The sequence below is a fragment of the Lepidothrix coronata genome, unplaced genomic scaffold, assembly GCF_001604755.1.
Source record: "Lepidothrix coronata isolate B3197 unplaced genomic scaffold, Lepidothrix_coronata-1.0 Scaffold17, whole genome shotgun sequence".
Classification (NCBI taxonomy): domain Eukaryota; kingdom Metazoa; phylum Chordata; class Aves; order Passeriformes; family Pipridae; genus Lepidothrix; species Lepidothrix coronata.
Window position 1 is genome coordinate 9,107,947 of NW_016690197.1, and position 23,801 is coordinate 9,131,747.

Sequence of the window (23,801 nt, forward strand, 5' to 3'; positions counted from 1 at the left end):
TTATAGCATTATTTAGACCTCCTGATGGAAATCACATCAGAATCCCGGGTAAGTTTATAGAACTGGAGGTGGGGCACAATGTGAAATCTGAAAATCCTAAAATTCTTTCGTTTCTGTCACACCAGCTTCTTGAGACAGTGCAAGTGGAACACAATCAATAATATTTAATCTTATAGGCTGTATGAAAAAAGTGTTCTTGGCAAGTTTACTTGACCAAAACAATCCTAGCTTTGGTTTAACAATAGAAATTATCGACCTCGCCAACAAAGATCATCTCTTGCTGGAGGAACAGCTAGTTCAGGTTCAACTCCAAATGGCACCAAAGTCCTCCTGCTTGGAAAAGGAATAATTCAGAACTACATGTACCTTTTTTTTCTGCTGAAGGGAAACTCTATTTAACTAGGTGTAATAGAGCCTCTGAATCTGAGAAGCAGGTGGAATAGGAGTCAAAATGTACTTTTCCACCTCTGACCTTTCGGGTGGTCCTTTGACCCTAGTAATTAATAAGATGTGTTAATGGAGGCTGAATTACTGTCTTCATGTTCAAGTATAGTGAAGTATAATGCATAGGCCCCCAAGTAGTAGAGAAAGTAATTGCTTGTGTATTTCTCTGTCCAGGCTGCAATAAGGGCAACAAACTTCTTATGAATGTGTGGAATCCCTTCATTTCTTCACATAGATTTTTAGGTGATTTTGATTCTTTACAGACATTTTATTGTTTTATAGCTGACGCGTGATTCCAGGGCATGGAAAAAAGTGTATTTAATGGAGCTAGGGACTGATGTAATATTGTTTCCGTGATGCCTATCTTAAAATATATCCTAAATGGTGATAACTGAAGTTGAATGGTATTCACAGATCTCTTGAGATGCAACAACTGCAAATGGGTGTTAAAACTCAGCTTTCTGCTTCTTTTCATGTACCATCAGTACCTTGTATCAGTAGACTGCTCAGCACATTGCAGTATGCAGAAATTGGTTTCTTTCTCCAGTCCGTTTGCAAGAACATAATACTCACTTGTCATCATACTAGGAATTGAGCTGCTTTTTAGTGTAGGCAGTCTGAATTTCAGCTTGTGTATGTGTGTGCACAGGTTACTGATTGCTTCAATTATTGCTGTGGGGGAAAAAAAAAGTTGCTTAATGTTTTTACTATTGGAATGTCTTAAGGCAGCAGTTGGATTAACTGCCACCAGGCCAGTCTCGTCTCCCTTTTGCTTCTGTTCTCTTTCTACTCCTCTAGGTTTGAAACTAATATCCCCATGAGTTTCACATCATGCTCTCCCTGAGTCTCCCATTTTGCATCTGTGGGAACTTAATATGTGAGTTTTTGAGCTCTGGGCAGTTGTATTTTGCCATTAGCACTTGAGAATTTCACTTTCTGATAATAACATGGCGAGGCACAATGTCTCCTAGATTAGTTCAGGTTGAACAGAAGAATTTGTGTAAATCATAACAGCAAGGTACATTAAACCTGTGAGAGATTTTTGTCATTAAAAGATTGTCTTTCCTCTTGGCTTTTCTTCATTTCATTCTTTGGATTTTGTCTGTCTCACTGATGCTTTTTAGATTCTCTGGCAACACAAGAAATGTCTTGGTTTGTTTGGGATTTGTTGTTCTTCAATTTCCTTTTAATTTTTCCCCTTTGCTCTCATGGGCTTCCCTTGAGGAAAGGGTAAAGAGAACCGAGTAACATCCAGACAGCTAATTGATGATAAAACTGTAATCTTTTTCTCCAGCTTCCTAGAAATAGTGAAGCTTTCCTTTTCACAACGTGGTGAATTTGCAATGAGAGCTCTATTCATAGCATGGTAGGCACACAAAGCTGTGGAGAATTACTGTGCTTTAAAATACCAGGGAAGAAGTTTTAATTTCTCCTGGGCTTTTAAATTGCCTACTTAGTTTGGGCCTGGTACCGTGCAAGACATGTAAAATATCACAGTGAAGCAAGTCCAGAGACAGAATAGAGTTCTGTAGAGTGTCACAACCTAATTGCTCTTTCTTCAACATGTGCCAATTTCTTTTAGAGAGGAAGAAGGTTGCTTAAACTTGACATACATCAAACTTGTGCTGTCAGTAAGATGAACGGATCAGTCCATCCTCTGGACTTGGTAGTGTGCAATTCCCCATAGGTTTCATTTAGCCTAGTCTGTCTTGTTAGAGTGGCCACGCTCTCTTCCTCGTATTAGAAGGGAACCTTGGGAAACCTGGCCCTAATTCACAACCGTAGCAGATCAATAACTATCAGCGTTTGGTCAAGGGTAGATGAATTTGTCATGGGATGGCTGCTTTTCGGTTTGGTTTATTCTGGTTTAGTAATTTCATTTAGAGTTTAATGTCATTGGCTTGGAGGAGTGCCTGTGGGTTCTGAAGCTCAGAGCTGGTGCAGGTTCATCACAAGAACTGGCTGTTGTCATGTGCATTGTGATTTTCTGCAAGAAATCTTTTGAAACTATTTCATCTGGTTCTGAACCGAGACAAAAGATGAAGCTTGCCTGCATTTAACTCACCCCGTTGTTAATGGGATAGTTTTGTTTGATTTTTCATTTTTTATTTTAAGAGTAGATGTTAATCTTCCAGTTACCAGAGAAGCTTGTTGAGATTTAGCTCACTGAGGGTGTATGAGAAGGTTGATTTTTCTCCCCTGAAAGCTGTTCAGAGCTTCATGTTAAGCAACTTACACAGGAAAAAAAAAAACCCTTTGGAAAGGAATAAGATCTCCAATCAGTTTTTGTAGACCATCAGGAAGTTCAGTTTTCTGGAGTAGCATTAAGTGCCATTACAATTGGCATGAGCAGTTTAGAGCTGTGTCTGTCTGTAAAAGCCACAAAAGTAGTTCTATATTTCAGAACCTGTCAGAGGCTCAGGTCAGGTGTATTCCCCCATCTCCTTTCCCTGAGAGTGGTCACCTTCCCTGTAAGGGAGATAATAAAATTATTTAAGTAGTTCTGAATTTGCTTATTTCTGTTGTATGTGTATAGTCATACTGTGGAATGTGCTAGCATAATGAAGTGGTGCTCTAGTGCTCATCCTCTACTATGATGTAGGAGGAAAAGTTTCACAAAAACAAAGATGGATTAACATTGAAATTACACTTATTACTCTTCATACTGGCACAAAACACTCATAAGAGACCAATTGGGAAACAGTGGGCTTTTACTATGTACAGTTAATTGATTTGTTGCCTTTCATCTGAATTAGTTATGTCCTTTCAGAGGTGTTCAGGTCACAGGATGGGAGGAAATACTCTAGGATTTGTAGCAAGATCATCTCCTGATGACCTTCAACCTTGCTATACTAAATTACCCATCAGTTTGCTTTAAGACCTATTCCTTTTTTGAAGCAGTCTTTTGAATACAACCTCTGACCAATACATATAAACCATAGCTCAGAAAAAAGTTTGTCAAGACGTGATTATACCCATCTCTGCTGTCTCCTCAGTGCTAAGAATTAAGGGCAGAATTAAACAACTTCAACTTCTGAAATAACCTCGTATCCCAACACTCAGCAGTCTGCATGGCTGGCGTTAAAAATTCAAGGTGAAGCAAGTAGTTGTGTCTGTAGTTTTAAGCCCATCTGAATAGAAACCATGAAAGCTTGCCCCTTGTGTAGCTCTATACTTCCCATTGATGGCATTTGCTTTCCTTGTGATTGAAGTGAGTATCTTCTACTTCTCATAATATCATGCTAGAACAGAATATTACAACTGGATGAAAAGCCCTTAAAGTAACAGTGGAGATGTAACTGGAGTTTACAGTGTAGTTTTGGCTGAAGATACTCTAGGTTACCTGCTTATGAAAAAATGCCCAGGGGTTTTTAATGGTCAGTCAGAAGAGTTGAATTTGAAGCATGGCATTAGATGAAACCCCTAATAACTAGTGGCTGACACTGGTGCCACTGTCAGTGCTTCTGCTTCACTAGTAGATGTAAATAATTCCTATAGGAGATGGTATTTTGGTTGAGTTTATGCTGCCCTGACCAGAAGATGTGAAGAGTCAAATGCTCAGTATGCATTCTGTCATCCTTCCCCAAAATAAAAATCTCAGTTCTGAGGAGTGCTTGAGATCTTGGCACTATGGAACAATCATTTGTTAAAGTCATGTTTAATGAAAGGGAGATAAACACATGAAGCTGGAGTGTGACAAATGAAAGCATTTGTGCCATTGTAATGAAATTAGGCAAACAGAACAGGCTTGACAGCTCTGGGTTCCCCTTGTCAAACTGCATTTGTAATTCTAGCCTTGCATTCATGTGAGGCTGTGAATGGCACTGTTTCCCTCTTGATATGGTGGGCCTGGGCCCCTGAATGACCAGTTTAATTCAGAGGGCATTAGCTTTGAAGAGTATATTTTACAGACATACTGAAAAGGATTGTAGTTAATTCACCCTTCTCCTTCATTGGCCTGAATAGCCTTGATTTTTCAGCTTACATTTACTTCTATCATACATAAAGCTTTTGATATTGCTTATTATAGTGAAGTACTGATTTCAGAGATACACAAAGGTTGCTTCTACACATCCCCTTGGTATGTATGCTGTGTTGTGCAATCTCTGCATCTTTGTCAAATAGTCTACAGTATTTATGTGTTCTGGAAACTCAGATGTAAGCTTTGGGCTCCTCAGCTTCTCCCTAGCTGGCAGAATCCTGTTCTCTTCATCTATTAAGAGCTTAGGTTGGGAGAAGACAATGATATTTTGGGGAACCTGGATCGAATGTCTGGTGGTTACTTTTTGGTGACCTCTTGTTTATAAGTTTAGTGGACATTGCCATAATTATTTTCAGGAAGTAGAACTTGAGCTTGCTCTCATCACATTAGCTGCTGGGTCAGACTATATCTACGGCCATCTGTTCTCCTTTCAGATCAGAAAATCTCTACCAATGTGCTACATATTGCACTGTGCTGCAAGGGCTGGTCTAGAACTTGTAAGAAAAACAAGACCGAAACAATAATAAAAACCCCTTGTAGGGGAGACACCTTAAAGGATTCTTTTCACTTGAAACACTGTACCAGGACTGTGCAGAGGAGAACATAAGCTCAGGATCATCTAGTTTAGCTTTTTCACACTTGTTAACCAACATTGATTGGCTGTTATTGAACTGGAGTTAAATGTCAGACTAAACTTGCTAGCTAGAAGTAGCCAGAGTGTGTCTTCCATTGCAGGAGCAGGGTGGCATGTGCTCCAGTCAGTCCAGAGAATTCTTTTCAGAGTTGCGAAAAACATGCTCCTCCTCCATTCTTGGCCATAGAGCTGCTGTAATTGTAGTTTTGCACCTAGTACCAGTATGCATGTACTGTTCTGTGCCTGTTACCTAGCTTACTCTATGTAAAGCAAATTCAAGCTCTGCAGAGCTCTGCAGTATGGCCACTCAGTACTTTTAGTTGGTTTTAAAAGGCAAGTACAGTTTTGTCCTTTTTACTTGTAACTTATTCACTCTGACTTGCTGAGACAGACTGCAGGGGCTTCTCTCCCTCAAGTGAAAAGACAAAATGTTTTGGTGTTAGGTGAACAGAGAGTTCAAGTGCATATCATGTAGGCCAGAATGACAGTGTTTGCAGAAAGTGGGTTTGAGGATGAGCCAGGAAGCACTTTCTGGTACCTCAGTTTTCTGTGACATAAATTCATTGAACCCCAAGGCAGAAGTCCTGAAGAGCTGGATTTCTGCTCCGTTACAGTGTTATTTTTGTCTTTTTCTCACCTTAAGAAAAGAGAATGCCTGTTCATTTTGCAGTTCAATATGTAAGCAGAGAATGTAATAGCACATGCTTGAAGCATTGCTCTTGTCTGAGCTCGTCTGCATTGGAGAGGTGCGTGGGATACAACTGAGACAGCCTTTCTGAAGGCTGGGCGTCAAAGGCCAACAGCTGCTGCATAAGAGGAGTCCAGGTCATGTGGTTTGGGTTGCAGTTGCCTGTCCTCGGGACAAATGATGTTGAAATAACTTGTCATAAACAATTTTTTCTTGTTCATTTACTCTGATTCGGAACGCATAGCCGATCCTGATAAGAGTCATTCAGGAGTGAAGAGTTGAACTGCCAGAGAAAGCAGCTTATGTGAGCTTTTTAGATCAGGAATGTGCCAACAGTGTGCTAACAATAAGAAAACTCTTCCGAGGGGACCTGCTCCTGTTCTTCAGGAGAAAGGGGACGCCGGAGGTCTGATGCAGCTTGTTTGCTGAAGTGCCAGAACGGCTGGATGGGATTGCTGAAATGGGAGTTAGGTGCTCAAACATGAATTAGTTGTTTAAATATCTTTATAGACATGTGTGTCTAAGTGCAAATAATCCATAGGACGAATGAGAAAGCACTGTGGTCTCAAAGAAATTCTGTCCTCATTAAAATAGCCAGCCTGAAGAGCTGGCTTTCTGATATGCTACTTAAGATACTCTTTCCCTTCTTCTTAATCTCCATACTCTGCTTTGGGCTAGCTGAGGATTTCTGGGTGTGATGCTGATGCTGGTCTCTGCTTCCCTGAAATTTCGTTGAAGGGACCTGTGTGAAAATGGGAAGCGCTTTCCAGCTGGTCCCCAAAACAGACCAGGCTCTGCATGTAAGACTGAATCATGTTTTAATTTGAGTAGATTGCAAAGGAGGCAGCTTGTATAGGAGCCCCTTGTGAAATTTTGTTCTCCTTGTGGACACTTGTTCAGTTTTAACTCTTGTAATAACCTTGGTTGAAATCATTCTTGCAGGGTTGTGGGTTTTCAGGTGGGTTTTTTGTTTGGTTGGGTTTTTTCCTCAAAGTTGAAAGTGGTTACCTAAGCAGAGAACCATCCCATATTTTCCAGTTCAAATGCTGAGAAATGTCTCTTGCTAGAAAAGAAAACATACTTGGAGAAACCTCTCTATTGACAATTCTCAATTCTCTCACTGGTTATGCTTTCCTCACTTGTAATGCCTGAACTTGAATCTGGCAGAGCAAGAATCAGAGTTGAAAATTCAGAGCTGCTTTTTTTTTTTAATGTTGTTATAAAACAACATTGGAGTTGTCCCTCCAAACATTTAATATTTATCTTATATAGCCTTTGTTTTGTCAAAGGAATTATTAAAGTAAGAATTGATTTTACTGCTGTTACTGAGGTTCTTAGATATTTTCAGGAGAGATGGCATTGCTCAAACTGTTAGGTGATGGCAAGACTTCCTGTAATATCTCCTTCATGAAGTTTAACTGCTGGGCAGAACAATTCCCTCTAAAGGCTGTGGTTCCCCCTTACCAAAGTATTGTGAAAAGAGTGCTAATTGGTTCTGTGCTCTAGATTAAACTTGAGCTGTGGTAGAAAAGCTAGCATGGAGTGCACCTTGCAGTTGTAGTTATTGATCCAAAAGGGCTGGCAGGTTGGTCCTGGGCACTGCCATGTTCCATGTACAAAGCTAAGAAAGCCTTTTGGGGAAAGAGCTACTGAACTAACTTCACTGAGCTAGCTCAACAGGATTGAGTTAAAAGAAAAGGATTTATCTTTGATTTACTGGCTTCTTTGCAAAACTGTTACTTGGTTAAAAACTTCTAGGTAGCTTTAGTGCCACTTTCAGAGCTGAACCTTTTTCAGCCAATGAGAGGTAACAGCAAGAGTAGCTACAGTATGAGTGGTTTTCTGTGCTCCCAAACTTCCCATTGAAGGAAGCACCACTACCAAGATTAAGTTCTGCTTTGAAAAGGGATCTGGTGACTCCTGTAGGTCCTCAATGCCTGCAAATGCCTCTGGTAAGAAGAGCTCATTGTAGTAATCAAGTGAATATTCTTCAGATGCAAGCAATTAGCAGTGTCATTGGTGTTTCACTGAAATTTAGATCTTTCAGGCAGTAGTCCTTTAGTGAGTAAGTCCTGCACTAAAAATGCTCTCTTCTTGTCTGGTATATTTTTTTTTCCAATAACACAGCACCAACTCTCCACTCTAAATAGTTTTACAGCACACACAGTCCATTTCAGTGAGCTTAATGTAAAATGCTGTGTTACCATAAAAGCTGGAATCTCTGAATATCAGGGAAGCTGGCCAGAGTTGCTGCATAATTAATGGTATGTGCCTAAATTAAATCCTAATTATGACAAGCCATTTTGTGATTTTCACGTAAGTTGGGAATTTCAGTGAGACTACAGGGGAATCGAATCTTTAACCACATCAAGATTCACAACTTTATTGAAAGTAAAAACCTCAAACTCACCCTGCTCTTATAAAGAAAATATCTATTTCTTGTCCCCAAAAATGTGTTAATGGCTAGTGTGGTACCCTATACATCCTCTGCTGGCAAGTTTGTCTTCATTGCCTCGTTCTACACATGCACCGATGTACATCTGCTGAAGTCCTATTTTTTTCTTTCTAATCAAAGTGCAGCTTTTTCATCCTTGGACTCACTGGTTTGAAGGAGGCTGGAGGAATTGACAGGATTGTGGTCTGTTCTATAGAAAGGATCAGTTTTGGGGAAGAAGAATTTGAGTTTTGATCTCTAGTAGTCTTACTATATTTAATGTTGTCCAAGGGGTTGTAACCAGACAAGTGTTCTATAAAGCACACTTAAATAAACATCGATGAAAGCGTGTCTTACGATCCTCTGCATGTCCATGAGCTATTGAGAGGTGACACAATTGTAATGTCACACCAGGATATTATCTGACAAATTGGGGGAGTTGTTCTTAAGCCAGAAAGATTGAATCATCAGGTTCCTTTTAACCTCTCACAAGTTAGTGGTGTTGGCCTTATTTGAACTGATGGCTGAAAGGTAAGAGATTGCATCCCTTTTTTTAATTGCAGTTTTGCTTTAGTTAACAGCACTTTGATGTACTTCTCTGTGCTCTTAACTATTTAAAACAAAAACCTCTGCATTGTTCTTCCTCCTTTGCTTCCTTACAATAGTCACACTTACATTAACACGCTTTCTGATAGGCTCTTTATTTTGATGCTTAAGGCTTTTCAATATGATAAAATGGAATTTCTCTTATCTTAGAATAAGGGTTTTTTTCTTTTCCTCAGTAAAATAATTGAATTATGTTAGTAGATGGAAAAGCAACAGCTTTTCTAAGGATTCAGGAAGTACGGTCTTTTTTTTCTCTGCCTCAAAGAAGCTCCTATGACAGATAAGTGCAATATTTGATTATCGATGGTATAAATGCAAGTGATCCTGTCACATTATTAGCCATTAGACTTGTTAACTTTTACTAGGAATAAAAGGTAGGTTTCAGCAAGTTGAGCCAAGTGTTGTACTTACATATTTCTGGTCTCAGAATTATCCAGGTTACTTTTAATACATTCTTCTATGCTTGTGTGCTGGCTGTGTTGTGGTTCCTTTCACCTGCTTTTTAATGCTTTTTCTCCTAAATCCCCCCCCCCAGGGCTCCTCTTATCTTGATTCCTTGTGTTTTATTTGGTTGGGTTTGGATTTTGGCTTGGTTTGGTTTTTTGATTTGTTTGTTTTTTGATCAATTTTCCTAGTTATGGTTCTTCTCTTTTGTATTTCTTTTTCATTCCCAAAGTGTCCCTTGATCGTCTTGGAAAGTTTAGGAAGCTTGTTAGTTGTTTTTTCTCCAGCTCAACAGCTCAGTGCATTTGCCTTTTTGTACTGCAGTTTTAGAGGGGATCCTTCTTGTCCAAAGCAGCAAGTAGAGAAGAGTGCCCCTTTTACTTCTTTGGTTGAGAGGCTTATATATTTCCGAGAATATTCTGAGTATTCTGAGAATAAGACAGAAGAGTTTTTAAATTAGTTTCTCTTGTGGAGTTTTCCTGTCTTTGCCAAGCAAACATTTGGTGTTGCAGAAATGCAATTTGTATTCAAGCAAAGAGCTGCAAGAGTTTCAACCAACCTGGTGGTTGTTCATTTGTACTTTGCATGTAATGAGCATGAGGCTGTATCTGTAGTAGGATGTTACAGAAATGGCAGGAGATGGGGCAGAGATAGTTCATGGGATCACACAGTTAAGGAGTAATAGGAAAATGCAACTGTGTCTCCCAATGAATTAAAACATGAATTTAGGCAGCAGTGGCCTCTGTAGCATTTACAGTGTTCATACAATCAGACTTTAGAAGGCTTCAGAAGGCTGTTTTGAAGATCATAAGAAACTGAACTTCACAAGCCATTGCTTTTAAAATATATATATATATACATATACATATATGTGCGTTTGTGTGTGTATATATTTAAAAGCAGCACTGACCTTCCCACCAGCCTTCTAAAAGTAAGCTAGAGCAGGCCTTTTTCCTCTGAGATGAAACTTGCTGTAGATTCTTAAAGAGAAAATTAATCCTAATGAATGAAGTCTAATTTAATGTCTCTTTAAAATTCTTTTTATTTTACAGAGCTATCTGAAATTGAACCCAATGTCTTTCTTCGACCTTTTCTGGAAGTCATCCGTTCTGAAGACACTACAGGTCCCATAACTGGATTGGCTCTCACCTCTGTGAATAAGTTCCTCTCATATGCACTAATAGGTATGTTATGTGACTTCCTGGGATTTACCAAAATGCCAGCCAAATGTATCTCTGTGAGCTGTGTCTTTGGCCAGGATACATGCTTGCAGTCTTAGCGTGGAGATCGGGGGAATAGGAAAATTGTCATTTACACTGGGGAAATAGGCATCTGCAGTTTCTTAATATCAAACTGGCTGATCTTTCATGTTGCTACAGAATGTCTGGAGATGGAGCCAAAGCTTCTAGTCTGCCCTGACTGCTGTGTGTGCTTATGGCTTGCTGCAGGACTGTGCTGGGCACAGCTGCTTTTTAATGCCATCCGAGCAAGAGGCGCAGGGAGGGGACAATACCAGCTTGGATTACAATGTTGTAACATACAGAAACACAGTAGGATTTATTTAGTTTTGTGGACTAATATTTCTGCTCTAGAGTGAGGATGGTTTTTTGCCTGGTCCCAGACCTTATCCAGTGGTGTGCCAGTACTCTTCACTTGCCAGAGTTGTCATGGCAGAGACAGTTTTGCTGCTGCCACTTTCAAATCTGCACATTCTCCTTTGTATCTGTGAAAAGCTAATAATGTGCATGTGGTCAGTTCCCATGGCTCAGCTGGCTTGTAACTCATTAGCTGGCTTTCTGTCTGCCATCAGTGTGTCATCCTGTTGTTAGTGGTGCTCGATTTTTCTCTGTAAGTTCTGTCAGTACTTTCTGATCATACCTGTGTGAATTACAAAATTTATCTATGTTTGTTTATACATAGTCTCATTTGAAGAAAATCATTTTACCAGTATTCTTTCCCCCCAAGTTCAGATTTCTCAGTTCTTTTTCTCCCTCACATTGTAAGTGAACACCATGGAATTTTTGGTACTGTTGTTTTAAATATTTCATTATTTCAAGTTAGGAAGTTAGAGAAAGAAAGGGGTTTATGTACATGCAAACCACTTTTGTGGGAAAGACACAGAATTAAAATGAGCAAAAATGGAGACTTTCAGGAAAAAGATGTTAAGAGTTGATTGAAAATATAGTGTATTTAGACATCAATTTTTGGACAGCATTTGATATAATTAAGTGGCAAAAATATAACTAGAATGATGCAATATGACGTAACTTCCTAGGACAATGAAGAAATCTTCACAAATAAGCCTGTAAAACATGTGCCTCTGAAGGATTAAGCAACAATGCAAAATATATGACTTTTCAGCATTAGAAGGAGGGATGGACTCTTCGTCTAGGCTTTTATGCTCTATATGGGATCAGAACATCAGGCTTGTATCAGCTGTCCAGGCAAATGTCTGCACAGGCAACCATCTATAAATACTTGATTTGAGGCAGAAACAGGAAAAAATGTGGTTAAGAATTTGTAACCTTTCTCTAGCTACTTGTTTTTTAGAATATTAATTGGGTCACTCCAGCGAGGGTGCATCCCTGTAACTGTTGGTGACTGTGTGTCTTTGTAGCAGACAGTGGAAAAGCCTCTCTGCCTGGCTTTTTTGTGGAACAGAACCTGTAATCTGAGACCTTCGTTGTTGCTTCAGGTGACATTCAGAGCAACCTTGTCCTTTGTGCTGCTCCAGATACCAGTGAGGCTGGGATTAGTGGTGCTGACTGAACATCTGGCTAGGGTTGTGTTGTTAAATTAAAGCTTTTTGGTCTTATAATTTCTTTTTTGTAATATGAGACTAAAGGTAGTCTAAAGACTGTTTGCCTAAAGATAGTAAAAGCTTAAAACTGTTTTTAATATACAAATCTGTTTCAAACTATATGGGACAAGAAAGAGAGAAGGATGCTGGCACAACCACGGTGGGGAAATTGCAGTGTGGCAGATACTTGTGGTGCATTTTGGGGCTGTGTAACTGACAGGTGAAAACAGCACTTTTTAAAAAAGTGACATTAGCTCTGTCTGTTTTGTGAGTGGTTGGCTTTTGCTGTACATGCTGGGTCAAAAACCAGGCTGCAGTGAAAGGGCCAAACTCCTCTGATAAATATCTATGTTTAAAATGGCTTTCTTTTCCCATTTCCAAAGTATTTAATTGCTAATCCTTGTGCAGTCTCATTGTTTTTCTTGTTCTGTCACACGTCAGCAGGTAGTTATCTGTCTCCTTTTTAGACCAATATTGCTGAAGGGTATATTTTAAAACCAGTTAGAAAAGAATAATTCTTGAGTAGGCTTTGAGACTTCTGATCTCTAGTAGTCTGAATTGCAAATTCAGTAATAGTATACTGTGCAATCCCAGCTCAATTAGATAAAACGACTTGATATCCACCGTTTTAGTAGGAATAGTTACCCTTACAGTGATTATCCTCTGCTCTAAGTACTGCTTTTACAGGAGTTTTAGTAGATAAATTACATAGTAACTTTTAAAGTACTAGAAAACTGTGTGACAATACTAAACTCCCATTGATTTTTATCCCTCAGATTAGTTATTTCCTTACTCAGCAGTTTTGCAGTAGCTAGTGAGCTGTCAGCCTATTTGATGAGTTCAAACTTTAGCTATTGGAAGACTAGGGGCTAAATTTCAGAACTGGGGTTTTCTGTATTTTCCTCAGAAAAGGTGTGTGCTCTTTTTATTGTCACAGTGTGTCCACAGCAACTTCTGGCTCTATTTCTTAAGTTAGCTTTCCTGGATGTTCCTGAAAACTGTGTGTCTGTAAGTAAGTAGTTGTTGCTCAGCTTCCAGTGAGATGACTTGCTGTTTAGGGAGTTTAAAGCTTGTTCTCCTGTCTACCTTCTCTGTCTCCTTGGTGATTTATTTTAGTTCCATTAAAGGTAATACTGAACAGCCTTCTGGCTTTCCTGGAGCCTGGATTTTCTGATTTCTGCTTGTTCTTTTGCCCACCTGTTGTAAGACTGCACCCCATATAAAATGTGTATATCTAGATGGGGTCTCTAGATCTTTGCATTGTAGGTGGCAATTTTGAAACTGGTGTTTTGCTCATACAAACTTCTTTTTGTTAGTGATTCTGAGCAGACATCGACATATCTTTCTGTACTGTTTTCTCACAAGGGAACAAAGAAACGGGTTGATTTTTTTCTGTATCTTGTTTCTGCAAGTAGAAGTATCTGTGCTTTTAATTGAACTCAAGAGGCTTTATAAATTGACCTGAATTTGCAGTGCTGTTGCAGGGAGCCAGAGCTGAAGTAGTCAGGCGTGATGTGTGTTGAGAGAGAGGTGTTGAAGGTAGGGGCTAGAACAGTGAAGCAGTACTCATAGATCTGTTAAAGAAGCATATGTGCAACTTGCTTGCATTTCCTTTTCACACATACTATTTATCCATAACTACAACTAAATGTATCCCTAAGCTTCGAGCAACTCACACCTACTAGAAGAGGTGACAGTGAAGTGAATCTGTGCGTTCTGTCTGTGGGAGCCTTTTCTGCAGCAAGTGGCTTTTTCCTCTTGATTCCCACTTGGCTGCTTTCCACTGTAGTTGCTGAGATTGGTTACCAGTAATGCTAACGTAGGTGCTGGCATTGTAACACCGCTGGTCTTTGCCTAATTTAATTAAGACGATTCAGAATGGTCCTACATCACCATCGGTGGTTTAAGCTGTTATTTCCTTTTATGAATAAGAGTGCATGAGACACCAACATCTGACCGATTTTACTGCCTCTGGTAGAAAAGTGGTAGCTTCTAACAGGATTATAAGCCATTATTGAAGGTACACAGAGAACTGCCTTTGACAACCAGGCCTCTTACCAAATGCTTCCCTATATCAGTTTGGTATCCTGTTGGGTCATGCTGCTGAACCAGGTAAAAAAAGACCAGCTGGTCTTAGAACAGACTCCTTGATAGATCAGTGAGGTTTGCCTAGCAAACCAGGAGAGGAATTCACTCTCAACCATGCAAGATGTGTGTGTGAACTATGTCAAAAGTAGATAAGCTCTGCTCTTAATAGGAATGTGTAATAGATGGTGAAGTGCTGTTCCTATGCAGATTTATGGGATTCTGAAGTACACTGATGACAATTTAGTTTTATGCGCTGTTAGAAGTTCCTTATTCTGCAGCCCCTCAGAATCCCCACAGCATGGTGGAGGCTGCTCTGTTTTGACCACAATAAAGGCAGCTTTCTTTAATAACTAGGGCTTAGCCCTTCCTAGGTGTGAATGTTAACGGAGTCAAAGAGGGAGTCTGCAAAGCTTCTCTGCAAAGCATACAAGGTCTTGCTTGATTCCTTTGTCAGCTTTATTCTTGCTGGAGTTCAAGAGGCCCCATTGCCAATTAATGAGGTATTAACCGTGTTTAGGTTGTCTCCTTTCTTGTCTAATGACTGTTTAGGTAAGAGGGTATCAAGATTCTTGCCCAGTGCCATATTTTTAAGTGCGAATGAAATCAAAGCCAGAGGCAGCTTTTCTGAAGCCACTGTAATGTAGCACAAGATACAGTTACTAACAACAATCTCATCCTAAATATTCTCTCAACTGCACCATTGTTTGTAGCTACAAAAGACTGAAACAGAGAGAAGGAGCCTTGATGAGTGATTGAAGTGGGAGGCCTGCAACTCTGATACCTCAACTGTGATTCTGTCTGTCTGCTGTTTTCTCTGGGGAAAGCTACTGGTCCATTCCTTCCCAGCTTTTATTCCTTGGGAGGGATGTAGAACAAGAAACAATTTTCCCTTCTCAATCTAGTGGAACCTGTTTGGCATTTTCTCATCATGAGAGTAAATTTTAGGTTCCCTATGTTTAAGCGCTTTTTTTTTCTTTATCCCCAAGGAGGAACTGAATGTGTTTAACAGCTGATTGTGGTATAGATTAGGGAACAGGACACAATCTTAGAAGTTAATATCTAATAACATACAGAACCAGTAACAACTGAATTCTAATTATTTTCTCTGTTAGGTTACATTTTTTTACAAATATAGAAAAACTTAATAAAGTGTTTCTGAAAGCTCCCAGTTATAAAACCTTTCTGCTACTGGGACATGAGTTTTGCTCTTGTAGGGTCAACTCCCTGCAAGTCACACAAATTAAGGAAGCAGAAGGCCACACAGTATCTCCGTGTAGATGTCTCCCCACAGAGGTGGTAGGCTGTAGGTGGCTGTTTCCTGACACATATTTTTATTCTGTTATTCAGATCCCAGCCATGAGGGCACAGCAGAGGGTATGGAGAACATGGCAGATGCTGTCACTCATGCCCGATTTGTGGGCACAGATCATGCGAGCGATGAGGTTGTCTTGATGAAAATCCTACAGGTAAGTGGAGAGAAATGGTAATTACCATAATGGTTGCTGCCTGTTGTGGAACATATCCTGTTACATGGAGATGAAGAGGAGGGAGCAGTGTTTTGACTCTGTAGGAGCTTAGTGACAGACTTTATTTTTAAACAGATGGCTCATATACCTGTGGTAAAAGCTTTTCCAAATGAAAATAATTAAAAGCTTAAATTAAATGATTTTAAAATTAGAGGCTTGATAATGTGGTAGTGTTGATAATCCTACCTTGTGCATGGTCTGTGCTAGTGGGGAGTAAATTAAGCATATGGAGCTCTGAAATTTATTTTTGAGAAAAGATCTTTGTAGAGACAAACCTATGAACTGTATACCTCTTTTGTCTGTGTACTTTTGAGCAGATACCTAGTTCCTCAATTTAAATATTGGGTAGCATGCAGCATATCAGGCCTCTTTTAGAAGTGGGTCAGGAGATCATTCTTGTCTCCTAATGGGCTTCTTGTGCACAGCATTCAGTTTGAAATGAGTCCTGGAGAACCCTTAGGTTTTCTGCTCACGGCAGTCTTTCTCGAGGAAACCAACCTTCTCTTGGAAATGCATGCGAGTGTCATTGCACTGTGGTACATACGGGTGCTGTTCTTTGCAGGTGTTAAGGACCTTGTTGCTCACTCCAGTGGGAGCCCACCTCACCAATGAATCCGTGTGTGAGATCATGCAGTCCTGTTTCCGCATATGCTTCGAAATGAGACTCAGCGGTAGGTTTGCTCACGCTTCTGCACCTAAGAAATGATCAGGTTTTCCTCAGCATTAACTAGTTCTGTTGTAGAAGATGCATCCATGGAAAGCTGCTGAGCCTTATATTATTGTGTCTTTCTACAACTTCATGGAAAATTTGTAAGGCGCTCACCGTGCAACTTTGGGCTGCTCTTTTCCCCAGCTGTGTGGCGCCACCGTGTGATGCCGTGACCATTTGCAGCAATGCGGTGTTGGAGCTGGTTTTAATAAATTTGCCGTAATCTCTGTAAACAAGACTCGGAGGGGAGTCTGCTTGAAGAAGCCTCTTGATAATATCACACTGAGTAATGACACCTGTGTTATTTGTTTTTGTCTTCGCAGAGTTATTGAGAAAATCTGCAGAGCACACTCTGGTCGACATGGTGCAGCTGCTCTTCACAAGGTAAACCTGCTTGTGTTTGCCTCAGCATTGCCAAGATGGCCCTCTAAGGACAGAAGGATTCCACACTTCCACTTAAGGGCCCTCAGAAAAATCATCCAAAATGGTCATTATTTAGAGGTGGAAGGGGATGAAGGATTTGGCACTTTTCTCTTGGGTGACCCTGTCAGACTGCAGGGAGACAGAGGTAGAGAAGGTTGCCTGGTTTGAGGTGTCCTTTGAGGAGAGATGGACAGCCAAGTAATGAAGAGCTTTAGGATAGAGAACCAGTTTGAGGACAGAGAATGCAAACTTCACTGAAAAAAAGTGCTCTAAAAAATATAGCTCTCTTCAGAATAGAAATAGTGTTGAATAGCCACATGTTGATTTCAAGATGAGAGCTTTGACCTCACATGTCAAAGAGAATTTTAAACTCTTGAAGTCATGTGTCCTGGACAAATGTTCTGCCCTTTTCAGCCCCCTTCAGGTCATTAAGATTACTTCTTTTGAACTCAATTAAGTTATTTAGCTTCAAAGCTGTTTCTCTAAATAGTGAAATAATCATAGACTTTCTCTGGGTATTGTAAAAAGGAAATGTGCAGATACAGAAATACTTCTAGGAGAAAAGGATTGTAGTAAAACTGGCAGCTTCTGAAAAGAGTCGTATCATGTTTTTTTTCCATTGTCACACTTGATTCCAGTGGGAGCTCAGGTTTTTTTCTCCTCTGGGCACCCTGCAGCATGCAGTGCACTGGATGAATGTGGGACAGAGTCAGAATCAATCTCTTCACAGAGGAGAGACCACATTACTTTTTCTCAAAATACATATGTGAATTTTACTTGGTGCTTATTCATTACTTACTGTGTATCCTCTCCTCTATCCTTCTTGATAAGTCTTAGAGACACCGCCACCATCTGTGCCTGTGGACAGGGGTAGAGAAGCAAGGCAGAGGCGGCAACTGCAGGGGTGGTTTGGTCATCTTGCTTTCCAGAAAAAGAAACAGCCAAAGCTGTGCTCTAAGGCTTTTTTCCCCCTTAGCAAGTAAAGATAGAACTGTAGTAAAGGAACAGAAGGGAGAGCAGAGTGTGTGGAGTTGTAGAGCTGTATGAGTTGTCACTTGGTAGAACATTTGAGGGCAGTCTGCATCATTCTGAGATGGGAACTGCTTATGTCAAAGCATTCAGCTTAAACTTATACCCACTGTGCGCCACAATTGTGTTTATATGATGCAGAACAGAAGACAACTACTGGGGTTTCTACAAACTCAAAGAAAACAATTTCCATGACTAGTAATAACATGTACACTGCAAGAGTCCTGCTGTGGATGACACTGGCTCAGCAGTTGTTTTCAGCAGCATCAGAGAAACTTGTTTTGAACAAATGTAATTAGTCCACTGCTGAAAACACCCTAAAGGAAAATAAACTGTACTTACATGACATGAAAATCAATATAGAAAAACTGCCATTAGTAGTAATAGCATGCAAAGCACCTCTCATACTTGTGTGGGTTTTTTACCCTCAGCAGATTTTGTCAGGAAAACAAACTAGGAGCATCTCTTTTTGTGGAGAAAACCTGATTTTGTTTTTCTAGTATCTGCAGTATCTGCTGGAAAGACCAGCCTGTTTCTTTCCCCTTCTTGTTAACCCAAGTAAGCTTATGTATTTTGGCTTGTTCTTTACATTTCAGGTTGCCTCAGTTTAAGGAAGAGCCTAAAAGCTACATGGGAACGAACATGAAGAAGGTAAGACTCAGCACTGTGTTGACTGTTCTGCTCATGTCTTGGGCTTGCGCTCCTCTCTATATTGTTTGTTTTCACACTTGTATTTCTTTGTTCCTGCAAGTCCCTAGTTCACTGAAAGAGCATGTTTAACCGCATAAATGGACATAGCTTCATTAATTCTGTGGGATTAAGCCCAGTAGCAAATCTTGTTAATGATATTGCTGCCTAAGTGAGACAGTCTGGATTCTGGGAACAGCCATCAGCTGCTCTGGGCTAGAAAACCCCAGCAAATTATGGGACCTGATGGTGACATTGTCTAGTTATTTGCTGTCTTCTGCTCTCTCTCCAGCTTCTTTCTCTTCATTCTTCATTCACTGCAGGTCTAATACTGAGCTCTCGGGATATATTTGTCCAGTTCCTTGTGTGTAGAAAGGAACTTTTGGAGGCTGGTGAAACAGCACGAAAGCATTATGAAATTGGGCTATTGCAGAAAAAGCTTTGGTGGATTTCAGTACACTGTGTAGTGAAAACCTTAGTTCACATGGTCAATGCCATCTATTAGCAGACAAATCGAAGTAGACTCTTTTTTTATCTTCCTTTTCCTAAATGCACAATTTTCTGAGGTTATAATGCCACAATCTTACTCAATACAGTGAGGGTTTTAACAGCTGGATTCAGTATTTCAAATACCATGAATACCATGACCTTATATGATTATTAATGTAATAATTTCTTAGATGGAGGGAGGTCCTCTTGAGGAACCTCCATATCTACTTCTGTATTCTTTATCCTCCATATGAAGAATGTCAATAAATGTAAAGGATTCTACTGTTGAAAGCAACAGGATGAGAAGATTGCTAGAGAAGAAATAACTGTCTGAACTTAATGCTGAATATACTTTTTATAACTTCCACTCTGTTTTTATTTTAATGAGTTGAGAAAAGGGGCAACATAGGTAAATGTACATTTTAGAGCCAGTATAGCAGTGTTTTGAGAGATTGAATGCTTGGCTGTAGGAATCTGAAACTAGCCTGGGGCTTTAATTCTTGTATGTACCTAATGACTGCTTGTTTTCCCTTGCTGTGGGAGAACAGTCACAGGATTTGTGATGATGATAGGCTGGCCTAAGGAAAGCTAAAAGAGATCAGGCTAATGTACTGCAGGTATTAGACTTTGTCATGGTCTGTGCACAGGTGAAAAGTGAAGGTGACTGAATTTAGGAAGGCTACGCTACCCTTACCGAGTGATGGCTGCTCCCAGCTCGGTTAAGTGATGCTCTGTTGTGTTCTGTGCAGTTCCTTGTACTGTCTCTTCGCTGTGCATGCCAGGAGTTTACCCTGCAGCCTTGCACTCTGCCAGGTTATTCTTCTCGTTGGGTTTATTTTGCTTTGTTTAAACCATGCATTTGCCTATCTTTCACAGATTTCTCCATGTCTCCTCAACAAACTGGAGCTAAGTAGTGGGGAACAGGCCAAAGCTCTGAACCAATTAGAGAGGGTATTGCTCTTTAAGAACCTGAAGGTCTCTCTCTCCCTTCTCCCTTCTTACCTTATTCCCCTCTTCCTTCTCTTGTAAACACCACTTGAGAGATAGTGACGTTGTGTGCAGCGAATCTTCCTCCACTCATTTGACACAGCATGGCTTTTGGGGACAGTGCATGCCATGGTTGCTTTGCAGTGTTGTGGCTGCAGCTGGGGCAGGCTTGGGAGGGAGAGACCCTTGTTTTACTGAAGCATTCAGTGTCTTGGTGAGTGCCACCTACAATACCCTCACGGCATCCTCTGAAGGAGTGGGAGGGCATGGGTGAGATTTGACAGTGAAAAACCAAAGAAAAGAAACATTAAAAAGTGTAGATTGGTCACTGAAGTCTCAAGTGTTGCGTATCCTAGCTGTTCATCTTGGTTATAGATGTAGCAAATATACCTGAGGAGTCTGTTGACCAAGCATGCCTTAAAATTTTTTATTCAAGGTGAATCTCTGAGCTTTGTTACTTGGTACAGAGCCACAGAGTTCAATGCTCTCTAAAGCTTTTTTGAAAGAAACTGCTGTACATTTTAAACATTTTGGGCCACGTTTCTCCTGAAATTAACTTTGTTTCCCAGCACAGTATTTGTTAATGGGGTATGAGTGGGGCTGAACTGATTTACAAAATGTGTTAATCCCTGCTAATTCCCCCAAAAAATACTTCTAAAGAATTACTGTAGCCTGCAGATTATTGGGTTTGGACCAGTTATAGAAACCCTGAAAAACTAACTTAGATGGGACCCTTCTCAGTTTTCCATGTTGGTTCATAAAGTTAATGTAGCTTTAGTTCTTGTCTGCCATTAATATTATTTGGTCCAAATAGAGTTGAACAGAATATTTAGAAATGCCGTTCTTTGTCCTGTGTCTAGGACAAAATAGTTATCCAAACAGCATAGTTTGAAAAGACAGTGGCTGAAGACTTCCAGATTTATGCAGAGTTACACAGAAGAAGAAAATGCTACGAAATGTTTCCCTTTGCAATAGAACATTGGGTTCTGCAGTGGGTCACGAGGAACCTAAATCTGAGTTTTCAGATATTTTGGGGGTGGACTGTGTTCATAGTTGCCTAAGATGCATAAATGCATTTCACCAAATAACCTTCATTAGTTGTTGCAGTACAGGTATGTATGTAAGTGAGATGACTGGACTGCATCGGTGTCTCCAGGACTTGGATCGTGGACTGCGTTCTCTCTGCATGCTTTTGTGTCTTGAACGCTACTTGGTGTGCTGACCAGTTCCATGCTGCATCTAGAATGAGCTCATGTTTTAGTATAATCACTTTAATTACTAATCATTGGCCCCTGCCCTTTTCTCTTGAGGCTTACAGTATCTTATGGAAAAACAAACGAGTACAGGTAAGGTGACTTGTAGAAAAATGAGATTCACAGACCCTTTAAAAAGAATCTTCTAGTATTACATTTTTCTTCACCTTCCTAGACCTTAGCCAGGGTTTTATTGTTAAAACCTCATCTATCAAAGGAAGCATTTGGAATCTTCTAATTTTTTTCTTTTGAAATTTTGTGTACATTTCTCTATCCAAAGGTAACTCATATAAATGTAATTGAATTTGTATTGCGTTCCCAGATGAAAGAACAGTAGCTCTGAGCTCCCTCTATACTCTGATTTTTAAAGAATATTTTTTAAATACTAACTTCAGGTAGTTTTTACTGTCAAAAGTACAAGCTTAATCTAATTTCAAGGACATTGATAATTAGAAAACTAATGCAACTATAATATCACTGAGCATTGGAGAGGGAAGGAGAGTTTTAGATTATGTTTAAGATTCAGGATATGTTAATGATCTATTAAATGCTATTTAGCTGCTGCATTTAGTCGAGAAGGCAACTTTGGGTTTAAGATCTCATCCTGTTAACAATACAACCAAGCTTTCTAGCGAAATCAGGAAATGCCTTGAAATTTAAGGTAAAAACTGCTTTAAAAATAGTTCCTTTAGTCAAAGGCAAACCATAGAAGTATTTTTTACATTTTTTGTACAAATGTTAAAAGCAAGGAGTCACGGGATTGTTACCTTTTAATTCAAAACAAAATCCAGGAAGAAAGATGTTACTTTGCTGTCCTTTGATACATGCATTGTTTTAGAATTCCCAAACTCAGTGTTTATTTGTTAGAATAGGATATAGCCTCTTGACAATGAAACATTTCGATTAAGCATTTCTGTTTGCTTTTTCAAATTTTTTAAATCTATGCAATGGTTTGCTACAATGGAGTGAAAGAAGAAGCAAAACTGAAAAAAAAAAAAAAAGGAGGGAGGGCAAAATTATATGGGAGGTAGTCCTAGGTAATTCTAATAAAAAGATACCTGTTTGTGTAGATTGTGGAGTACTGGATGGTGTGAGATGGAGAAGATCTATTGGGTAATCTCACCTTCCTCCTCCCCCCAAAAAACCCCTAATCAACACCCCAAAAAACACTACAACAAGAAAAAAAAACCACCTAAAAAGCTCAAATAAATTTAGATTCTGGTCTAAATGCTTTATACTTTGATTAAATTCTTTAAAAAATCAAGTGAGTCATATTGTGTGCTGGGGAAAAAGCTTTCCCATCTATGTGAAGTTGTTGTAACTCAGTCTCTGAAAGATGGCACAGATTCATCAAGATGATGACAGGTGGGCCTTTATCTTACGAACCTCAAGAGGAGGAATCTTGAGGGTTAAAACAAAGCACAGGACAATCACTAAGAGTGGATTTTGTGTCTGAGAAAAAGTGCTTTTTTGAAAGGACTAGTGTTGAACTGAGATGGTATTTGGTGCTGTGTGAAAGAGGAGATTAGAAATATTAATTAAACTGTCAGCTTGAATCTTCTGATAGAATGGTCCAAAAGTTACGTGTTTCTCAAGAGCATGACTTGAGGGTAAAAAGGAGTGGTGCCGACATGGGTAGCCCTTATCAGTATCTTGCCTCCATTTTGCTGATTCGGTTTTGCATCCTGCTGCAAGTAACTTTTAACCTGGCAAATAATGGCAACAGGATTTAGTAGCTAGAAGCAAAGTCTTTTGTTTTGAAATTCTGTGAAACAGACTTTAATGGGTTTAACAGTAATGCTTCCGGGTTTTCTTCCTACTTGAAGTAGTTTGGTACAATGAACCATAAATCTTCAAATCTTAATTTATAAGTTCCTGAAAAGGGAGAAAAAAATAATATGGCTATTTCTAGAATAGTTGATAGATAAAACTATCTGATCTAATTTGCAAGTTAAGGCTTTAGTGAATAAAACTTAATATCTAAGACTCAGAGAGATTTTAGAAATTGGCAAGAATCAAAGATAACGCATATTTTATATAGCCCTATGAAGTAGTAAATAGGAAAGATGAGAGAGCTGACAGTTTTTATATGACAGGATTGTGATCCATAAGCATTGTAAAACATTTTGAAATCTACCAAATTTTATTTTTAGCTATGTGCTTGTCACATGAGTGTTTTTCAGAAGAAGATTGTTGCTGCAAAATTTGGAAGAAACAACAAGCAGCAAAGTAATTCTGAATCTGTTAATTAACACGCTCAAGGAAACTGTAGCATAGCTAAAACGTGGGGATTAGTCATAAAACAAATACAGTTTGGTGCAAAGAAAAGTTACACAAAGGGTTTACTGCACTGGGACATAACATTTTCACAAGCTTTGTTTAAATGAGAAGAATTACAAGCCAAGGCCCCATAAAGCAAGTTAGAATTCTACCTGGAAAATGGAAAGTGAAGGAAAACCAGTAGTGGATCCTAGGAGGTTTATTGGCATTTAAGAGAAGTAGTAGCTGAAAGGAGGCAAGTTGCAGGAAAAGGAAGATACTAAGGAATATAACTGTCTTCTCTATAATTGAAATCTGA

At 39.5% G+C, this 23,801-nt stretch overlaps 1 protein-coding gene across 6 annotated transcripts in view; it reads left to right on the forward strand.

Annotated features, from left to right (window-relative positions):
- Window positions 1-23,801, forward strand: part of GBF1 (golgi brefeldin A resistant guanine nucleotide exchange factor 1) — a 106,656-nt gene that overhangs the window by 51,556 nt on the left and 31,299 nt on the right. For 3 of the 6 annotated variants that reach the window (XM_017806958.1, XM_017806959.1, XM_017806960.1), the window contains 7 exons: window positions 10,285-10,416; window positions 15,468-15,586; window positions 16,209-16,317; window positions 16,679-16,739; window positions 18,404-18,458; window positions 19,860-19,934; window positions 21,281-21,316. In XM_017806958.1, the coding sequence (XP_017662447.1) occupies window positions 10,285-10,416; window positions 15,468-15,586; window positions 16,209-16,317; window positions 16,679-16,739; window positions 18,404-18,458; window positions 19,860-19,934; window positions 21,281-21,316 (587 nt within the window). The remainder of the gene's footprint in view (window positions 1-10,284; window positions 10,417-15,467; window positions 15,587-16,208; window positions 16,318-16,678; window positions 16,740-18,403; window positions 18,459-19,859; window positions 19,935-21,280; window positions 21,317-23,801) is intronic. The other 3 variants (XM_017806963.1, XM_017806962.1, XM_017806961.1) reach the window with 2 other exon arrangements.